At 41.5% G+C, this 20,219-nt stretch overlaps 1 protein-coding gene across 1 annotated transcript in view; it reads right to left on the bottom strand.

Moving 5' to 3' along the window:
* Positions 1-2,458: 2,458 nt before the first annotated feature.
* The window catches only part of gnai2b (guanine nucleotide binding protein (G protein), alpha inhibiting activity polypeptide 2b), a 60,121-nt gene continuing 42,360 nt past the window's right edge, over positions 2,459-20,219 (bottom strand). Inside the window, exons 2-9 of the mRNA XM_023805510.2 lie at positions 18,665-18,707; positions 15,090-15,231; positions 11,224-11,384; positions 8,727-8,855; positions 5,832-5,961; positions 5,153-5,306; positions 4,419-4,610; positions 2,459-3,431 (exon numbers count right to left, since the gene is read on the bottom strand). Of these exons, the coding sequence (XP_023661278.1) occupies positions 4,420-4,610; positions 5,153-5,306; positions 5,832-5,961; positions 8,727-8,855; positions 11,224-11,384; positions 15,090-15,231; positions 18,665-18,707 (950 nt within the window). The 3' untranslated portion in view covers positions 2,459-3,431; position 4,419. The remainder of the gene's footprint in view (positions 3,432-4,418; positions 4,611-5,152; positions 5,307-5,831; positions 5,962-8,726; positions 8,856-11,223; positions 11,385-15,089; positions 15,232-18,664; positions 18,708-20,219) is intronic.

Below are 20,219 nucleotides of genomic sequence, written 5' to 3'. Positions count from 1 at the left end.
CCCCTGTATGTTTGTTTGCATTTATTGTGTAGCAGCTGCTTTACCCAGAGCATCAGGTGGTCTGGAGCAATTGGAGGCTAAGGGCTTTGGTCAAACATTCAACAGTGAAATCACTTTGCTGACTCTGGGATTTGAACAAACAACCCTCCTATCACTGGCACACTGCCCCATTAATATTTTAGCCCAGTATAAGTGGTTTGTAAGATAGTGGATGGGATGTGGTGACAGTAGAGACCAGCTCTGGAAGTTGTTGGACTGCAAAAGGAAGCCCACGTGAAGACCGGGACAATAACTACAGGCAGAACTGGGTTTCGGGACTCAAACCTACAATGCTGGAGGTTAATGTGTGTGGGGAACAAAGGCTAGCCTGCTTGGTCCAGTCCCACAGGAGAGCTACTGTAGCACAAATTGCTGAAAAAGTTATGATAGAAAGGTGTCAGAACACACAGCGCATTGTAGCCGCAGACTGGTCCGAATGCCCATACAAAAGTGCCTACAGTGGGCACATCAAAGTCAGAACTGGAACACGGAGCAATGGAAGTAAGTGGCCTGGTTTGAAGAGTCATCATGTGGATGGGCAGTGCATGTGCGTCATTTACCTGTGGAAGAGATGGCACCAGGATGCACTATGGGAAGAAGGCAAGCCGACAGAGGCAGTGTGATGCTCTGGGAAACATTCCACCAGGAAGCCTTGGGTCCTGGCATTCATGTTGAGGTTGCTTTGACACGTACCACCTACCTAAACACTGACGCCGACCAAGTACATCCTGTCATGGCAACGGTATTCTCTAGTGGCTGTGATCCCTTTCAGCAGGACAACGCGCCCTGCCGCATTGCAAGAATGGTTCAGGAATAGATTAATGAACATGAAAAAGAGTTCAAGGTGTTGAGTTGGCCTCCAAATTCTCCAGATCTCAGACTGATCAAGCATCTGTGGGATGTGCTGGACAAACAAGTCCGAACCATGGAGGCTCCATCTCACAGCTTACAGGACTGAAAGGATCTGCTGCTAATGTCTTGGTGCCAGATACCACAGGGCATCTTCAGTGGTTTATGGAGTCCATGCCTGGACCGGTCATAGCTGTGTTGGGGGCATGAGGGGGACCTACAAAATATTAGGCAAGAGTCTTCTAATGTTATGGTTGATCGGTCTATATAGCATAAAATACTCAAATCTAGCAAGTTCACATTTTAAGAAGTTCTTCTTTCTCCATCTTTATCAAAGCAACCCCTGCATTTTAACACTTTATTTTATAGCAGCCATGCAAGCCATAAGAATGAGTATTTACTGAGCAAGGAGTGCTGAAGACCAGAATGATTATTATGGTATTTCTCAGATTTATAAGTCCCTATCCAGCTAAAGATGTGAAGTAATGAAGCATGGTCACTTATTGCGGTCTTCACTGTGAGAACAGACTTAGCTGCAAAGTGTTATATACTGCACTATATGAACATCTTTGTCCAAACATTAATCTCTCTTCCACTTCCAGTTCCTTTTTCTGTCCAATACTCTTTTTGACAAATTCCCATTCATAGTGCTGCCTTAAAGAAATTGGTAGCATAAAATTAGGAAAAATATAATTTAAACCAAGAAGGAGGGGTACGTCAACTATAACAAATGTTTATGAAGTTAATGTAGAATAATGATGTCATTCACAGGATTCCTGTATTATTAAAGGTGGATGCTGGCGTCATGCTGTGTAAAGACAGTACAGAAACTCAAATCTGGACCCTATTTTTGTGCCCATAAGCAAGTCGTACAGCCAGAACAAGCATAATGTTTAGTTGTATGAGTGGGTAACTACAATAAGCTAAGTCAAATGTCAAAATACCACTTAAAACGGTAAAGTAGTAAAGTCAAACCCAGGAGAGTTGGTATACTATTACAAAATGTGATGAAAACTGTGATATCCATAATGCACTATGATCGATTACGAGTTAGCCATTCTTGAAATTAAAATAGTACTCAACTAATACTCCCCTTATCAAAATAAAATCAGCTGCAATAAATAGTACTGATCTTATTTTAATTACGCAATAGTGCATGCCAACCCAAGGCAGAGCGTTTTGGGCAGTCCCTAAATATCATTTCTTGTCAAATGACGTTAAAAAAAATAATAATAAAAAGATATATATATATATATATATATATATATATATATATATATATATATATATATATATATATATATATATATATATATATATATATATGTATATATATGTATATATATATATGTATATATATGTATATATATATATATATATATGTATATATATATATATATATATATATATATATATGTATGTATATATATATATATATATATATGTATGTATATATATATATATATATATGTATATATATATATGTGTGTGTGTGTGTGTGTGTATAAATACTGTATATATATATATATATATATATATATATAATTTAAATAACCAAACAAGACCTCGCTAGTGACACAGCTTTATTTAAATTAAAATCATTAACTTTTACCAAAAGACACTTTTGTTAGATTGTGTCTCTTAATTACTATTTTAGCATGTTTTTTTCAGTCATGTGAAGAACACAGAAGATAGAAATGGACCGAATGTGAATTAAGACGACAACTACTGATATAAAGCTAAGATGTAAACAGATCAAAGACGACGGCTGAAGGTGAATTAAGTCAACTCTACTCATAAAACAAACCTATGTAAAATGTAAACAGAAGGCACAAAACATACTGCCAAAGACATTATATTGAACAATAAAAAGGAAAATTAGGTACACATATATTTTAAATATCTGTTAAAATCTCTTTTCCCTGGTGCGAAGATTCTTTTTGTAGTTTTATTATTTTTCTGGAGGAATGTTACATTTTGTGCCATTACAGAGTTAATACAGTCAGCTATCATTAGACATGCAGTACAATATGCAGTTCAGCTAACAATCTGGACTTTGTGTAAACAATATAAAGCACTTTATTTTTATTTATCTAATTTTAATGGATGCCCACAGTTGTCTTAAAAATAAATTTTATGCAATTAGATTTTTCATAAATTTCGATCTTGAAGTAAAGCAAATGCATTTATATATATAAAAAGTACTTTTTGCCTCTGTTAATTAAAAAAAAAAAAAAAAAACCACTGAACTGCTGCAGTATGGACCAAGACGGAAAAAAAAATTGTCAATAATAATATGAATCCCCATTAAAATTAAATATTCAACATATAAAGGAAAAAAAAAAAGACAACACGGGAAGAGAAAAATGCAATATTTGGGGAATCAGTGATTGTTGACATCTGACAATGCTTTCAGGTGCTCAGTCTGTTTTATTAAAATGAAAAAAAGAAAAAAAATTAAAAAGCACGTGAACATAGGAATCGTCGTTGACCAGTGCAGTCATGGTGTGTCGGATCTCCCTTCTGCTCGTATGAAATGTGTCCTAGGAGAGAGAGAGAGAGAGAGAAATTGAATATCCGGTAAGAGCATATTAATCTAACTCCCATGACTCTGCAATGAGCAGTATTCATTATACTCGGTTAACCTCTCCATTAACCTGAAGGCAGGTTAGTGCGTAATTGGTGTGTATAAATTTGCACTCAGCCTTTCAACTTAATGGACAACGGTAACTGACCACTGCACCAGGTAAACAATCATGGTCATACCCAATATACATTTGTGGAAATGTTTCCCTAGTTGAGTGTGGACACCTGTCTTTTTATGGTCAGTCTGATATTGATTTTTGTTGGAGTTATGATATGCATAAAAATCCACAAATATTTCTTTAGTTAAGATTAAGTCTTCAAGTAGATTAAAAACAGTGTAATCACACCAGAGGCGTGTTTTGGTGTATGGAGTAACACATCCTCTGTGACGTGGTTTTGTTACAAAGGAGCATCCTGCTGAAGATGATGCAGAAAGTTAGGCAGCCAGCTGTCCCTAATCAGGAATAAATAAGATGGCTATTGTTGTGGCAAGTAAAGTTGTGCAAGCATTCGGACAGGAAAATCGAATGTATGTATGAATGTAATTTAGCTAAGCTATATTTCATATTACTTTAAGGTACATGTATGTGTATGTGTATGTGTGTGTGTGTGTGTGTATGTGTATGTGTGTGTGTGTGTGTGTGTATGTGTATGTGTGTGTGTGTGTGTGTGTGTGTGTGTGGTGTCCAAGGCTATTTGTGTTCCTCTTAGTTTAGTCCTTCTGTTGTAAATGCTGAAGAGTGTTTCCTGAAATGCAATGGAGCTTGTGGCATAGTGCATTTTAGTTTAGCAATTTGACATTTTTAAACATTTTAATTAATGATATTAGTACATAAACTATACACCAAAGGGATTTACCAAAAGCTCCTTCCGGTTTCTTTCGAAGACATTTTGTGGTTTAGTGCGAGTGTGCCGGCTTGCACAAGCACCTGGTCTATACTCACTTTAGAAGAGGCCACAGTCCTTCAGGTTGTTCTTGATGATCACATCAGTAACGGCATCAAAGACAAACTGCACATTCTTGGTGTCAGTAGCGCAGGTGAAGTGAGTGTAGATCTCCTTGGTGTCCTTCTTCTTGTTTAGGTCCTCAAACTTGGTCTGGATATAGCTGGCAGCTTCGTCGTATTTGTTGGCCCCTAGAAGACAGGAATAAACACGTTGGATGAAAAATGATCCGAACAGCACATAGAAACACAAATCATGGCAAATTTTCATTCAATAAATTTAGGTATGAATTATATTACAAACACGAGACCTGAACCTTTGATTTTCTATCTGAAACAAATTGGTAATATCCAAAAACATTCAAGACAAATGCAAGACAGCTACGTGGGACTTTGTTCAGCCCAAAGTGCCTGAAATTAAACGAGTCTTGTGCAATTAGACGTTTAGGGAGGTGTCGCTGTCCTCTACACATTCAGCATGTGAAGCTAATCTGTCATCTGTTTCTTAATTAAGCAAATTAAGAAACGATTGCTCAGAGTACATATTACACTACATCATTGTATAAGTTTGCAAATACCATGCTGGTAATATTTGTGTTTGATGAGAAAGTACTGGACAGTACAAATTGAATGTGTTTTATAAACAAAGTCTTTTTTGCGTATCTAATAAGATAATGCTTCTACGAATGAAGCTGCAAATGCAAACGAAATGACTTGGATTTCTCCTCCAGTACCTGGGTACTCTGGGAAGCAGATGGTCAGTGGGCTACGGGTGATCTTTTCCTCAAATAGGTCCTTCTTGTTGAGGAAGAGGATGATGGATGTCTCTGTGAACCATTTGTTGTTGCAGATGCTGTCAAAGAGTTTCATGCTCTCGTGCATGCGGTTCTAGATTGAGGGAGTGGGGGGAGGTGAAGATATATTAAAGATAAACAAACATAATGGCCTGAATGAAGGTATTTCCACATTTCACCATTAGTAGGCACTATTCATTTATATAGAACACATACAGTACAAACAAAATTTCCAGTGAAGATGTTTTAGGAGAGTTTTTTTATAAAATGACTGCTTGCTAATATGTATTATCTGACTACAGAGAAAAATAAGCTTACATCTGAGTAAATAAGCATTTAGTCATCTTTGAAATATTCTTGTAATTTTACACTTGGAAATGGCAAGCTGTGCTAACAGTGGATGAGTCATATATTAATATTTCCACTCCAGTTATTAAGTCAAACAAACCCAGTGTGATTAAAGAGAGGTTGCAGTTATTTCACTGCGGAGAATCTGCATATTACATTTAAAGCAGAAGTAGGAGTCATTTATGACAGTCAAAATGGTGGGAAAGTTCTGTACAGGGTGGTAGGAATGTAATTATTTAGTGTAGATAGAAAAAGGTCTGGCAGTTATTACCATCTCCTCATCCTCAGCAAGAACCAGGTCATAAGCACTGAGGGCCACACAGAAAATGATGGCTGTCACTCCCTCGAAGCAGTGGATCCACTTCTTCCTCTCAGAGCGCTGGCCACCCACATCAAACATCCTGTAAGAACGGGGCATCAGGGATGGGAGGAAGCGCTTTTCTCAATACTGAGGTGATTTTATGACTTTTTTTTAGTTGGCACATTTTAGCATCCTGCTTCTTTTTGCTCTCCTGGAAGAACAATTTTGAGTTTTGGTAGAACTTCAGTGTTGCATGTGCAGCCACAAGAGAAAATATTTGTCTGTGCCAAGAGACAGGGTACCAGCAAGTTCTTCTGCAGTACCTTTTGCGCAAGAACCAGAAATCTGTTGTTTTGCTTTGCTTAGAACAGCATCAACAGGAACAATAAAGCAGAAAGATAAAGCATTCATCAAACAGGCTAATAAAAACTCAGTAGAACAGAAGAAAGTTATGTGTTATATCGAGAAGGTAGGTAGGCAGACTTTAACAAGCATATCTTTTTTGCAAGCAATTTGTGGATGTGTGTGTTGCTTTTTCTGCTAGAGTGTAACCCAAACAGAAAACACCGCAAGGGGAAAAAATGCACACATAAAATGAGAGGGGAAGACTGAAAGCAAGGGGTGGAGGAAAGGAAGATTGAGGTTGAGCCACATTCAACAGACACTTGCGTATTAAAATTTCATGAGGACGCTCAGAGATTGAAGCAGAACAAACAGATCCATTATAGATCCTCAGCTGTGACAGAAGCCCATTGCAGGAAAGCCAGTGCAGTTACAGGATGCTGGGATGCTAAAAAGGAGCCGCTCACATATTGTCCAAAAATAGGACTTCTTCCAGAGGATAATACAGGAGACACCTGCCAGCGTGCCTTTCAATGTCTTGGATGAAGCTTATCTCCCTCTGAAGAAAACCTCCTGGTGAAATTGATGTTACCCAGAGCAGTAAATGCTGCCAGCACCCTGGTTCCACTTCAGTGTTACTTAATTCTTTTTTATTCAGATCGCCATTACACTTCAACTGGACATGGCAGACCCAAGACATTAAGACCCAGAAAATCTCAACTCGACAGGCAATTTGAAAATGTCCAAAATAATAATATACCTACAATCCAGTCTCTCACTGCTGGCCACCGACCAGTCATCTCAATGTAAGTGCAGCACTGCCAACACGGACCTTGTCATGGTTTAATGGTTGTGTTACCGTTGTCATGGTTACAGTTGGACAGTAAGAAGCATGAAAATGCGGAAAGACGGTTTTGACGTCGAATGCTTCTGTATTATTTATATATTTAAAGCGACAGACATCTGGTATAAAGGGAATAAACAATCTGTGTCACAGAGGAATATTGTTCAGAGTTGCCCTTGTACCACGGTTTGCATGTGCCAAGCAGATAAAATGCCAGTGTGCATGTCTGGCATTAGTCAGAGTAGGGAATGCTGCCCCAATGCCACGCTCCATACGTCGCCTGATACAGTGGCTTTTACAGCCCTCTGCCATTCACTGGAAACCCAAACTGCAAATCACTGGTAACATACTCGTTTCCAAACATTCCAAAGTAAAGCCTATGATATAATTGGACAAAAAAGAAGCCCCACTGTTCAAATTCCCAAACTATTCATTGCATCTGTCAGGATCCTTCTTAGACACATTACCATTCAGTTTCCTTCAATCCAAAATGAAGAATCGACAAATTCAAGGGGGCAGCGTAAAAGGACGACGACAAGTGGGGCGTGAAATGGAAATGGAGTCGCCAGGCTTGTTGACAGCTACTTCAATTTACCCGCTGCAGCAGGTAAATGAGAAACGACTTGTGTTTCCTTGTCAGATGAAATCAGGACAAAAAGTGACTGTTTATGCAAACAAGTAAGGCAGATGGATAACCACACATAGACAGCCTGTCGGTAAAGTGGCTCCAAGGTTTTTTTGAGCAAATAAAATACCCTCCATACAAACAAGCATGCAACACATCGCTTCTAATGAATGATACAGTAGCTTCAGCCTCTGGAACTAATGTCTGCAGAGAAAGACACATTCCAATAGATTTGGTTTGTTAGAATAAATCCGCATCTTTCCCAATGAATTGTCTCAAGGCTGACGAATTGTTGTTGAAAGTGATTCACACTGACAAAACAAAGGACTTTTTTGGAGTAATTTTCTTCTTTCTGTCTGGATGGATGGATTTGTGTGTGATCCCAGGAAAATGTTCAAACTTGTCTCCATTGACAGTTGCTGCATTCATGGGGTTTGGTGGAGCCAAACATAATAATAACACAATATTAATGTTATATGCCAATGATGACAAATTTCTTGGCTCTCAAACTTATCTATTTTATTGATCGATTGAAAAGAGAACGGCATATTCTGCACTAATCACATCTGGAAATCTTTGAAGGAACAAGGCTTTAATTAGTTTGCCGAGATTCTAATTACAAAATGGTAAGGAAAGCTATAAGATGGTATTATAATAGTTTAAACTTCAAAAAACTCCACAGTGGAGTCTTAAGAAAATCTGACAGGTACTCATGCAGATCACTGCTGCAGATCACCTCATGGTCCACAGTTCAATAACCCTTCCAGATGAAAATAGGAGTTCAGCTGCAGGTGTTTGTCTGCTACCTATGAGCAGCTGTATGACATCTGGACTAGTTGCCCCTTTGAGTCACATTGTGGAAAACTGAAAAACTAAGGCTGGGATTAAGATGGAAGGATCAGTGCTGATAAAACACCCCCCGAGTGAACGATAAATGGTGGATGGCAGAAAAGATTAGGAACACGGCCTTGACTGTGCATCAGACATGCACAAACATGCAGAGCGAGTGAGTGATGTCTAGAGACTGAGGGAGACGGTAAACTGGCCGACTCACTTGAAGTGCAGATCTTTGAAGGTGAAGTGGGTCTCCACAATGCCAGTAGTCTTAACTCTTGTCCGAAGCACATCCTGCTGCGTGGGGATGTAGTCCGGCCTGGCTATCCGCTCCAGGTCATTCAAGTAGCTGGTGAGGAAGAAAGATGTAACAAGAACATTATCACCCGATATACAAGGCTTACACGCAAGTCCAACGACACGTTTTCGGCCAAAAGACGCAGCTACATCTGACTGACTGACAGGTGTGATGGCATAGTCACCTCGACAGGGGTGCCCATCACAGTGCCCCTAGAGAGCACTGGCCCAGGTGCACTGCGGGAGCAATGTTAACTGCACAGATGGCAACCAACGAGGAGGAGCAGCCAGTGCTGGGAGACACACACATGCCACAATAAAGGGAGAGCGAGGAGCAGAGGCAGTACAGAGTCACAAGCTTCTCCCACAGTCTGCAGAGGATGACCACCAACTTCTGACAGACACCCTTGGTGCTTCTTGAAAGCCCCCTATGGACCCGCCATGATGCTCCTGCCTGGAGTAGCTGTCCTTCCCACCCCCCGCTTGTTTTGGGCTGGAACTGCAATCTCCATGTGGATCAGACCCATTCCTCAAGCCCCAAGAAAGCAGCTGCTCAGGGGTTTTCAGTCAGCCCTCCATCTCTCAGCCCGCAACAGAGAGAGTCATTCCTCTTCTGGTGTGAAGATAGAGTAAATAAATGGTCGGTGATCAGTGATTCAATTAAACAATTATATCTGAAGAGTAAGATATAAAACACTGATTGGGGAATTCACTTTAACAAGTAGAGCATTGTGCTAATAATGCAAAGGTTGTGGGTTCAAATCCCAGGGAATGCACATAAACTGTAGCCCTTCCCCGAACTGTAAGTTGCTTTGCAGAAAAGCATCAGGGAAATTAGTAATAATTGCCGATACAACTACAAGTTCAAAATTCAGTAAAACACACACACAAACTTTTTATATATATGTTTATATGTATGTGTGTGTATATATATATATATATATATATATATACATATACATATACATATATATATACATATACATATACATATACATATATATACATATACACATATATATATATATATATATATATATATATACATATATATATATATATACATACACACACACACACACACACATATATATATATATATATATATATATATATGACTAAGGTACATTGTAAAATAATTGCCACGGGTAGAGTCATTAACAAAGGTTAATGCAGTTTTATATTTTTCCATTGGTATATTCTATTCTCCCAAAAAAACATTTCTTTAAATGGATAATCAACAGTTTATTTGTCTCGCCAATGTTCAGAAATAAATACCACAGCAGGCTAGCCAAAGACATAATTATTAGCATGTGAGTGATTGTTAAACAGCTGCTGGCAGCCCATAGTTTTTTCACTGCACCCAGAGTGATAGTGAGCTGGAATCTGGCCTCTGGTTAGACAGTTAGAGCGGTTAGACATCGAAGGGCAAGTCGACATCCTCTTCAGCTCCAGCTGTCAGGGTGCCTAATGGCCCAATTGGAGGGAGGATTAAAAAGTTCTGATTAAACTTTAAAAAAGCATAATCTGCTTTATTTGTGAAACTATATTATCCAGCTGCAGGCCCATCAATTCTGAAGCACCCATTGTAGCTCAGAGGCAGAGTATTTATTAAGCAAAACCCAAGAAAAATGAAGGCAACTGGCACAGTTATTAGCTCCCAGCTTTGAACAGATTTCTGGGTTTCAGTGAAAAATGGCCATAGAGGGAGACATAACTTCAGCCAGGAACTCTGTTTTTTCTGTCCCCATTTACATTACAAGAGGTTGTTGCATCTCTGTAAGCACATTTTCCACTGAGCTGCCTGAAAAGGCCGACTGCCTGCAGCATCCTGCCCCAATCCTCACTGAGCTGCCACATCTATATATGACACAGTCAACCACAAGACACAAAGCATCTCTGCGTTTGCCTCAGAGAAGATCCTCGGTCAACAAAAAGCCCCTGTTTTGTCCAGTTCGTGATCGATCATCTAAAGCTTGTGTAAATTCAACCAACATTCTGTGTTTACTGTTGCAGTTTCAGACACCAATATCTGGAAGAGGCCATGGGACAGAAGCAGATATGTAAACAAAAATTTGATTTATTTCTTATTCATTATCAGACAATACAAGATGTATTCTCATGAAGCTATTAACCAGAGAATCCATATGCTGTCCAAATACACTGATTCCTAGGATGTAAACAGACTGATTAACTTTTCCATTGACTGACTAGCAGTGCCCAACAGGACAGCATATCTCCTGTCAAAAGGAATACATGATTGTGCTCATAGGGATTGGAAAGATAACCCTCTTGATGTCAATTCATTTGATTTACCCATGGAGAGGACTAGTCAGCCATTTGTGCAATGAAATGCCAATATCATTCACCAAGCGCCAACAGCAAAAGACGAATGATTAGCGCTTAACACTTCCACTCACTATGCAGCGGAGTCATTGAGCTGGTACTCTCTGGAGCGCGTGAAGCATTTCTGTACCCCACTGTCTGCCCACAGACGGCGGATCACGTTGGACAGGTCATCCGGAAGCAGCCCCTGCTCTTCAGCTGTAGCGGACAGGGCGAACAGCTGGCGGGCATCATCCTGTAGTGAGAGAGAATCAGGGCGGCCGTAGAGCAGGTCAGAGCTTCAAACTCCACATAAAAACCCCATAAACAAGGCCAGTGAGCAACAGAATCACGGCACAGGCAAAGTCAAACATGAATAACTGCAGGTGAACATATCTTATTGTGGTAGTGCGACAGGCGAACGCAAGTTACACAGAGGAGAGTTTTCCAAAGGTACAATTTTAAATATATATCTGTGCTCATTCATTCACAACAAAACATTCTATGACTAAAGGTATGTGAGGTCCAAGCATGTCAAGCAAGTAAATAGTCAAAAAATTGTGTTTAAATCTACCTGTTTTTCATCTCCTTAAATGAGCCCCTGCTTGCATATATTTTGAAATTAAACTATACAACTTCAAATGGTTGAACACATTCAAATATACGAGATTACATATTGTGTGCTTCCATAACATAGGGGATTAAAATTTATATTACCCCATAAAAAGTCATTGAAATTTCTTATTTAATTTGTACAAAGAAATCTTAAATATATTTAACAGATTTTTAAATATACAGCAGAAGTATCCTAGTGCAGAATAGAGGAAGAAAATCTTGAAAACAATATAAAGAATGAAAACCCAATCTGGTTCTTCTTTCCAAACAGCTTAATATTTTATAATATAACTGCCTCTGCTGTGCAAAGACACAAGTATGTGGCAGTGAAGTGGAGAGGACTCAGCAGAAATTAACTCTCCTCGGGGTAACGATGGCTTATCAGACACAAGAACAATTGACGAGGCTTTAAGGAAATTGCAGGGGGTCTGACAAAGAGCTTATCACTGGGACACTGGTGAATTTCCAGGCTGCCAGTGTCGCAGGACCAGGTGGCCATGCCATCTTGGCGCTCCTATTCCACTTTAATGCACCGTGAAAAAAAAATCAAACGTCATTCTTCGGAAGAAATTATTCAGTGGAGGTCAGATGTCCCAAGCTCAGGACTTTTTGTGCTAAGACTCGATGCCAGGGTACTATGAGACAAACCCTTCTGTTTTCCTGGCTAGCAGAGCCAGTAACCATCGCAGGAGCCAGAACTGCCACAGGCGGGGGGGGGGGGGGGGCAGAGAGGGGTGGCGAGGCCTGGCACGAGCCGCGGCGTGAGGAGCCATGCGGGGCTGACATATGGCAGCCCCAGATAACCCAATTGCTAGTTAGTGTCATGGCGCCTTGACCACCACTGTATGAAACACATCAATCCTCTGCAGAGTGACCAGGCTCCTTCTGGAAACACTGCTGGGATGGGGCTGCTTCCATGTTGCATAACAGCCACACCGTTCAACATCAGGTCCCTTGACCAGGCTGTAAGGTGTTTAAACAGGAGAACATCTACCACAACCCCCTAATCACAGTCACAAGACACATTAACAGCGGTAAAGGACGGTGCTGTTAAAGTCTGTGACCTGCCTTCTCTGCCACAAACATTATGTCAATAACAGCCCAGTAGTGATAATTAAGAACTAACAATGAAATGTAGCATCATCATATACCTTATGCAGGAACCAATAAGAGTATGCCAAACAGAATAAGCAAATCCTCACACTTGGAATATCATGTTACAATGTTACAATTTAATTATCGTGGTGATAATCTGATCTCAAACCACTTGAGTGACAGGCAATGCCGGGATTGTGCAGCCATCTTAAATCACAGACCAGCTTAATAGTGCACAGACAGATTATGTTCCGTTTTGTTTACCTCAGGGGTCGGAAGATGGAGATGGGAATAACCTGAGCTAACCAAGTTCCAGTACATCAAGTTGGAAAGCCCTATAGCAATACCAGTTCTAGTCATGTTCTTTGTTAGCCAATGTTTGCAATAACAGTTATTGATGATGCATTACATGGTAATTTGCACCAACAAACACCGCAGCACCACGTCCACAGATAGCGGTCGGACAGTACTGTGTGTATGACCAATTTAATGACACATCGAAAAAAAAAAGACATATGTACTAATAAACAGCATAAAATTACAGCTTTAACTTCTGTTGACGATGGAATCAGCCATCTTGAATTCTGAGTTTAGGGGTGCAGAGGTGAAAATTGGAATCCCGACTTCAGGAGGTGTTCCAATTGAAATCTCCAACTAGGAGATTCCGACTTTCCAGTTCAAATGGAGTGCACCATTACTACACATCTACAAATGGAAGTCAAAGCTACAGGGTGATGAAACCTGTTTGTATACAAGGTAATAGCTGAGAGACACAAAGGCAGATAACAATAAAAAAGCAGCCCTGAATGTTCTGCCGGCGTGATGGAAAAGCTGCTGCAAGCATCTCAGACCCAATTCTCAAAGCTGCAGGGCATCAGAGGTAGCAGCTGCTTGGAGGTAAATAAGCAGATAACCGCCAGACATCTGAAATGATTAACTAATGTTATACAGCCAGTGCAGCCAGAAGCCAGCCCACCACAAACACAGAAGTGCTTGTTGAAGATCATTTCTTTTAAGGATTTTCACTTCTTGGGAGGTTTTAGCATGCATCTGTGCAACCAACTTTTTTCCCTGTGGCAAACTAAAACAGGAAGTGAAAATAAAACAGTGCAAGCAGCTAGACGAATTCTTGGTTCCATCACTTCTTCATTTAGGGCGATGAGGCAATAACCAAGAGCAGAACAACAAAACCTGCCACCATTGACTGCGTTTAAGTTTATTTAAATAAATAAATAAATAAAAACACACTTTACTTCTATAACACCTGAGAAAAAAAAATTGAGAAAGGTTGCCTAGTTTATCATTTACACTGGGCATGGATTCAAGATTCTGCCAAAGAAATCTCTGTGAAATGTGTTCTGCCAGCTGGAAAAGAATAAAATAATTCTATCAATCATATCAGAGGTGTGTATGGTGCCTTAGTCTATCTGCGTGCATCTTAAATTCTTACAATCTCAAAGGCATTATATAGATACGCACACACACAAACAAATTCTAATCCTCCAAAATTAATAATAGTAAAATACTATCGGCAGCAATGCTCTCAGCTACTTCTATATCTTGTGACAGACATTTATACAAATAAATGAATACAAACTGCTGGGTTGAACAAGGTTAAGTTCAGGAGAATAAATTGATAAACTAAAAAAAAAATGTATAATGACATCTGGATATTCTAAATACTGCATTACGAAGGTAATTAAATGGCGTGGGGGCAGATGAATGAAGCTGGCTTTGGCACTCGTGTTGTCCCCCAGTAGCACGGTGAGTAGTTCCCCAATCTCTAGGGGTAATTACTGCTCTGTACTTCCATTGCATGATGCACACTTAAGAAATACAGGCCCCGCCCCCCAGCTTAAGTCAACATGGCTGCCTCCAGTAATCTTTCATTTGGAACCAGGTTCAGGGTAGGGGGGGGGGGCTGCAACTTTGATTCTATTAAATAAGTTAGGGAACATGTGCAATTTAATGATGAAATTCTTTAAAATATATATATATATATATATATATATATATATATATATATATATATGAGAAACTGAATTAAAATATACTACACTTGCATTTAAGTCATTTATAAATTGAAGCATTAGGTAAATGTAGCAGAGCAGTTCATACTTAATGTGCATTATATTGCATTTGACTTTATTCTTACCGCAGACCAGTTTGCAACAGGGGAATCTATGTCAATAATCTAGTGCACGCTGATCAGTTCATTGATATCACCTCTGGCCATCACAAAAGCACATACCGCCCGGGTAGGCTCCCCATATTCAATCTTCAGGTTGGTCATGGCCTTGATGATGGCCATGATGGACTGGATGGTGTTGCTGTACACCACTGCTCGGTACTGTTTGCACTCATCTTCTGAGTATCCATCTTCATGGATGATCCTTGAAGGGGAGAAGAAACACAAACATTACATGCACCTACCTGACAGTAGAGCACAATTAAAACCCGGACTAAAGTTTCGAGTCTATTGACGACCAGAAATACGGAACTCTAACCAGAGCAGTCGCAGGTCTTTCAGCTAGACTGGTCCTGGCAAGTACGATAGCAAGATTCAGGCTAACACATAAGAGTTGGCAGTACAGATAAGAGTTGGCAGTACCGAGCAGACCACTGATAGAGCCAGCTGGAGTCATTGGAAAATGGTGTGTAAGACGACAATCTCCCAAGAGTGCAGAGAGACGGGCATTCCGGTGAGCAACCGCATCTCTCAATATGGTTCAACAGTGAAATGAGGCGTGGGATGGTCTCATCCGAAGCTGATTAAAACAAATGAGGCAACTGAGTCAGATCGTGTGGACAAGGTACAAAGGACTTTATAAATCTGCTTTGTAATTCTAAAACCTTGCAAGTCATTCTGGAAATTGACTACAATTAATTTCAATGCGGTCACCCTGATATCCTGTAACCACAGGCAAGCTTCTTTGCATACCTACATTTTTTAAAACATAATGTAACAGCAGCTGAGGCCATGAGACAAATCTGAGCCTCATACTATACAGCATAATTTTACAACAATCTGGACATTTTTGGTTCATATTATAGAGATGAGTACAATGCTTCATTATGAACCATTGACATTATACTGCTGTGTCATTGCTGAATTTCTGCTTGACTGTCAGTTTATTGAGCTTTTCCATTAAGGGACATTTTTTGGTTACTTAACAGAAACTGCAGTGTAAAGAAACCTACACAGCATTTTTGCATTAATTACAGCAGCACATTTATACTGAAGCAAATTAGGTTAAATACCTTTATCAAGCGTACAAAAGTAGGTCAATCCCCAGGGACTTTGACCCGTGTTCAAATCATTAATAATTCATTCTGCCTTTAAGGAATGTTGATATTTATATTTTACCATATAACACTCGTGACCGTGTGTGTGTATGCGTGTGTGCGTGCACACAGTGTACGGTGCCAGATCAATGCCACAATATCATATGCTCTGTACTAAAAAGATGCAGCTCAGGAACAAGTGGTTCGTGTGACATCACACAGAAAAGCATGACTGACTGGACAACATAATCAAATGCATTAAAAACCACCGCATTTCGTTCACATGCAGCAGCTGAGAGGTATTTGGCAGCTGCGAAGAGGAGGAGGGCTTTACAGCTGCCTGAGTAGGGCTCTGGATTGTGAATGCTGATGTCTGAGTGAGCCAGGGCATCCCATAGAGAGCCACCAGCCAGGAATGCTACAGTCTTAGCGCAATGGACCCTGCAATTCTGGAGTAAGGGTAAAGACAGTCCATTCCGCTACAATCCGTGATATCACATCGCAGACATGTTCTAACACGATTGATATATTAGTTCCCAAGTCCAATACAAGGCAGAATTACATTTGTATGTGCTTGATATTCAGCTGGAGAGAAAAACACCATGCGAACCTCAACGAAATATGGTCTTGGCGGGAAACCCTAATAGCACACAAAAACAGCTATCCAAGTGAACGATAGCGATGTCCGATTACATAAGAACATAAGATTTGTCAAGTCCTTCTTTTGAACTGGTTCTTTTTGATGAATAGGCCAAACCGATTTCCAAATGTAAAAGAATTCAGATTCTCAGATTCTAAAAATATGGCAAATCATCGTACAAAAACTCACAGCAACCTTTTAAAAATTGCATACCCTAACCCGATGTATTTGTGCTGTGTGGGTACCCGGCTGCATGGTGCCCCTCTGCATACCCTAACCCGCTGTATTTGTGCAGTGTGCGTACCCGGCCGCATGGCGCCCCTCTGCATACCGTAACCCGCTGTATTTGTGCTGTGTGCGTACCCGGCCGCATGGCGCCCCTCTGCATACCCTAACCCGCTGTATTTGTGCTGTGTGCGTACCCGGCCGCATGGCGCCCCACTGCATACCCTAACCCGCTGTATTTGTGCTGTGTGCGTACCCGGCCGCATGGCGCCCCTCTGCATACCGTAACCCGCTGTATTTGTGCTGTGTGCGTACCCGGCCGCATGGCGCCCCTCTGCATACCGTAACCCGCTGTATTTGTGCTGTGTGCGTACCCGGCCGCATGGCGCCCCTCTGCATACCCTAACCCGCTGTATTTGTGCTGTGTGCGTACCCGGCCGCATGGCGCCCCACTGCATACCCTAACCCGCTGTATTTGTGCTGTGTGCGTACCCGGCCGCATGGCGCCCCTCTGCATACCGTAACCCGCTGTATTTGTGCTGTGTGCGTACCCGGCCGCATGGCGCCCCTCTGCATACCGTAACCCGCTGTATTTGTGCTGTGTGCGTACCCGGCCGCATGGCGCCCCTCTGCATACCCTAACCCGCTGTATTTGTGCTGTGTGCGTACCCGGCCGCATGGCGCCCCTCTGCATACCCTAACCCGCTGTATTTGTGCTGTGTGCGTACCCGGCCGCATGGCGCCCCTCTGCATACCCTAACCCGCTGTATTTGTGCTGTGTGCGTACCCGGCCGCATGGCGCCCCTCTGCATACCGTAACCCGCTGTATTTGTGCTGTGTGCGTACCCGGCCGCATGGCGCCCCTCTGCATACCCTAACCCGCTGTATTTGTGCTGTGTGCGTACCCGGCCGCATGGCGCCCCTCTGCATACCCTAACCCGCTGTATTTGTGCTGTGTGCGTACCCGGCCGCATGGCGCCCCTCTGCATACCCTAACCCGCTGTATTTGTGCTGTGTGCGTACCCGGCCGCATGGCGCCCCTCTGCATACCCTAACCCGCTGTATTTGTGCTGTTTGCGTACCCGGCCGCATGGTGCCCCTCTGCATACCCTAACCCGCTGTATTTGTGCTGTGTGCGTACCCGGCCGCATGCTGCCCCTCTGCATACCCTAACCCGATGTATTTGTGCTGTGTGTGTACCCGTGAGACGCACAAGACCCACAGGAGATGTTTATGATATAATTTATTCATATATTGTTATTATTTATTTAAAATGCATATAATTACATTAGTGACCAGTGGTACCATTGTGTATTTAATTCATTTTGTTTGGTGTAAGTTATTTAGCTATTATTTTGGAGTTGCATTCCCATAACCCTATTTTTCCCACTGGATATGTGTATTTTAGTATGCGATTTTACTGAACGTGCGTTTTTTCAGAAATTCATTACTCACATTGTAGCAGGACTGATTGTATTCGAAAGATAAAAGCAAGAGTGTAGCTGTCCTTATGTGACTGCTTGTGTGTCAGGCTGCTTGGAGATAAGCAGTTGATATTTATAGACTGCATAAGCCACAATCCCATGAGCAAACAGAAGAGACTGATAAAATACATGAGGAATATATATGACTCTTTCAGGTGAGCAGCTTGGGAGGGGAGGCGGGGTCAAACTTACTTCATCTGTTTCACAATGGTGCTCTTTCCTGACTCACCAGCACCTGTAAGAAAAACACAACACAAAAATTACTCAACAAAAAACTTGTATGAATGTTTTTGCAAACCTCTAAGAAAGGCTTTGGAGATATTGCAATGCATGATTTAAGGTTCCCCTCAAAATCCCACGGCAGTAAAATGTCACTGTAGGTCACTACTCCAAAATTCACAATTTACACCAGGGTGTGAGCAGTTAAGACTAACAGTGGCAAAACCACACAGCCTCACTGTTTACCATTACTGAGGATTCAAACCATTCATTTTAAGCAAGTGCCATTATTACTTATTCCTTACAAATGTAGTGCTGCTTGGTCAGACGATGTTGTGAACAGTGCAGTATAACTGCAAATGTCTTCTGAAAATACAAACTCAGCATGGAAACAAAAACCCAAGGCATTTTAAATGTCTAGGAAATGGGAGATGTTCCAGGAAAGTCACTACCTGTTCAAGGAGCACAAAGTTCATGCATTGACTGCAGTTGCAGATGATAACCACAACTGCACCCCAACCCACACAACCCCCATTATCATCATTAATCACTAAAACGAACAGTACTCGAGAACAATGTTTCCTAGTCCGATCCTTGGGGACTCCCAGCCGGTCCAGGTTTTTGCTCCCTCCCAGCTCCCAGTAAAACGTGGACTATCTGGAGCTCCCTGAGGACTGGATTCCAAAACACTGCTCCAGAATTCTAGAATAAAAGCCTATTTCTGGTTTAACCTTACTCTAACTTAACTGATTCCATTCCATCTGAACTGACAACCATTTTACTGCAGTAGGGGTAGCAGGGTGAGTAAGTCCAGCAGGCCCCAAGACAAGCAGCAGCAGGGGGCTTTGGTGGCTACCCAAGACATTCAAGTACCACCCCCCCCCCCCCACCTCACCCCCACCTGCTTATTCCAGCCTCATGCCATTGTTCTGCACGGTCATATGCTCCAAGGCCAACCAGACAGTAAGTGTCACCTCTGGTCAGCCAGCCATGGAAGTGACAGCTCAATATGGACCAGCAACACTCCCAAAGTCCTCAATGAAAACACTCAGACGTAATCTTCACCCAGTTAGCCCTCTATCCGTGGGGACCATCCCAGTACGCTTGTACCAGCCAGGCACTGTAGACAAATGACCTTTCAGAATAAAACATCAGTGATATGCTGTAGACCATGTCAGATTCAGATTTATATACAATCCTGTTCATGCTCTGGGAAGAGGGGGGGGGCGCAAATTTATACAAGATTTACATGGTGTGAAGTGAGACATTGGCATTCATGAAAAATCAGTTTGTCTGTTGTTAGTGGCAATTGGCTACTTGTCTGTACAAGCGTACGGGCAAATACATTTGCTGCTGGAAGCATACAGATGAGAAAGCAGAAAGGAAAAAGCCAGCCTGGGGAAATGTAGGTCTCACCGCAACATCAGGGTGCCCCACACCAGAGAGAAATCAGGAGATTTATGCAGGTCTATCCTCCCCCATGCATGATTGGTGAGAACTTTAAAACTGAAAATTCCTAAAAATGTCA

This window comes from Paramormyrops kingsleyae, chromosome 6, assembly GCF_048594095.1.
Source record: "Paramormyrops kingsleyae isolate MSU_618 chromosome 6, PKINGS_0.4, whole genome shotgun sequence".
Taxonomy (NCBI): domain Eukaryota; kingdom Metazoa; phylum Chordata; class Actinopteri; order Osteoglossiformes; family Mormyridae; genus Paramormyrops; species Paramormyrops kingsleyae.
The sequence above is the reverse complement of the archived record's forward strand: the minus strand, read 5'-3'. Positions and strand labels throughout refer to the sequence as shown.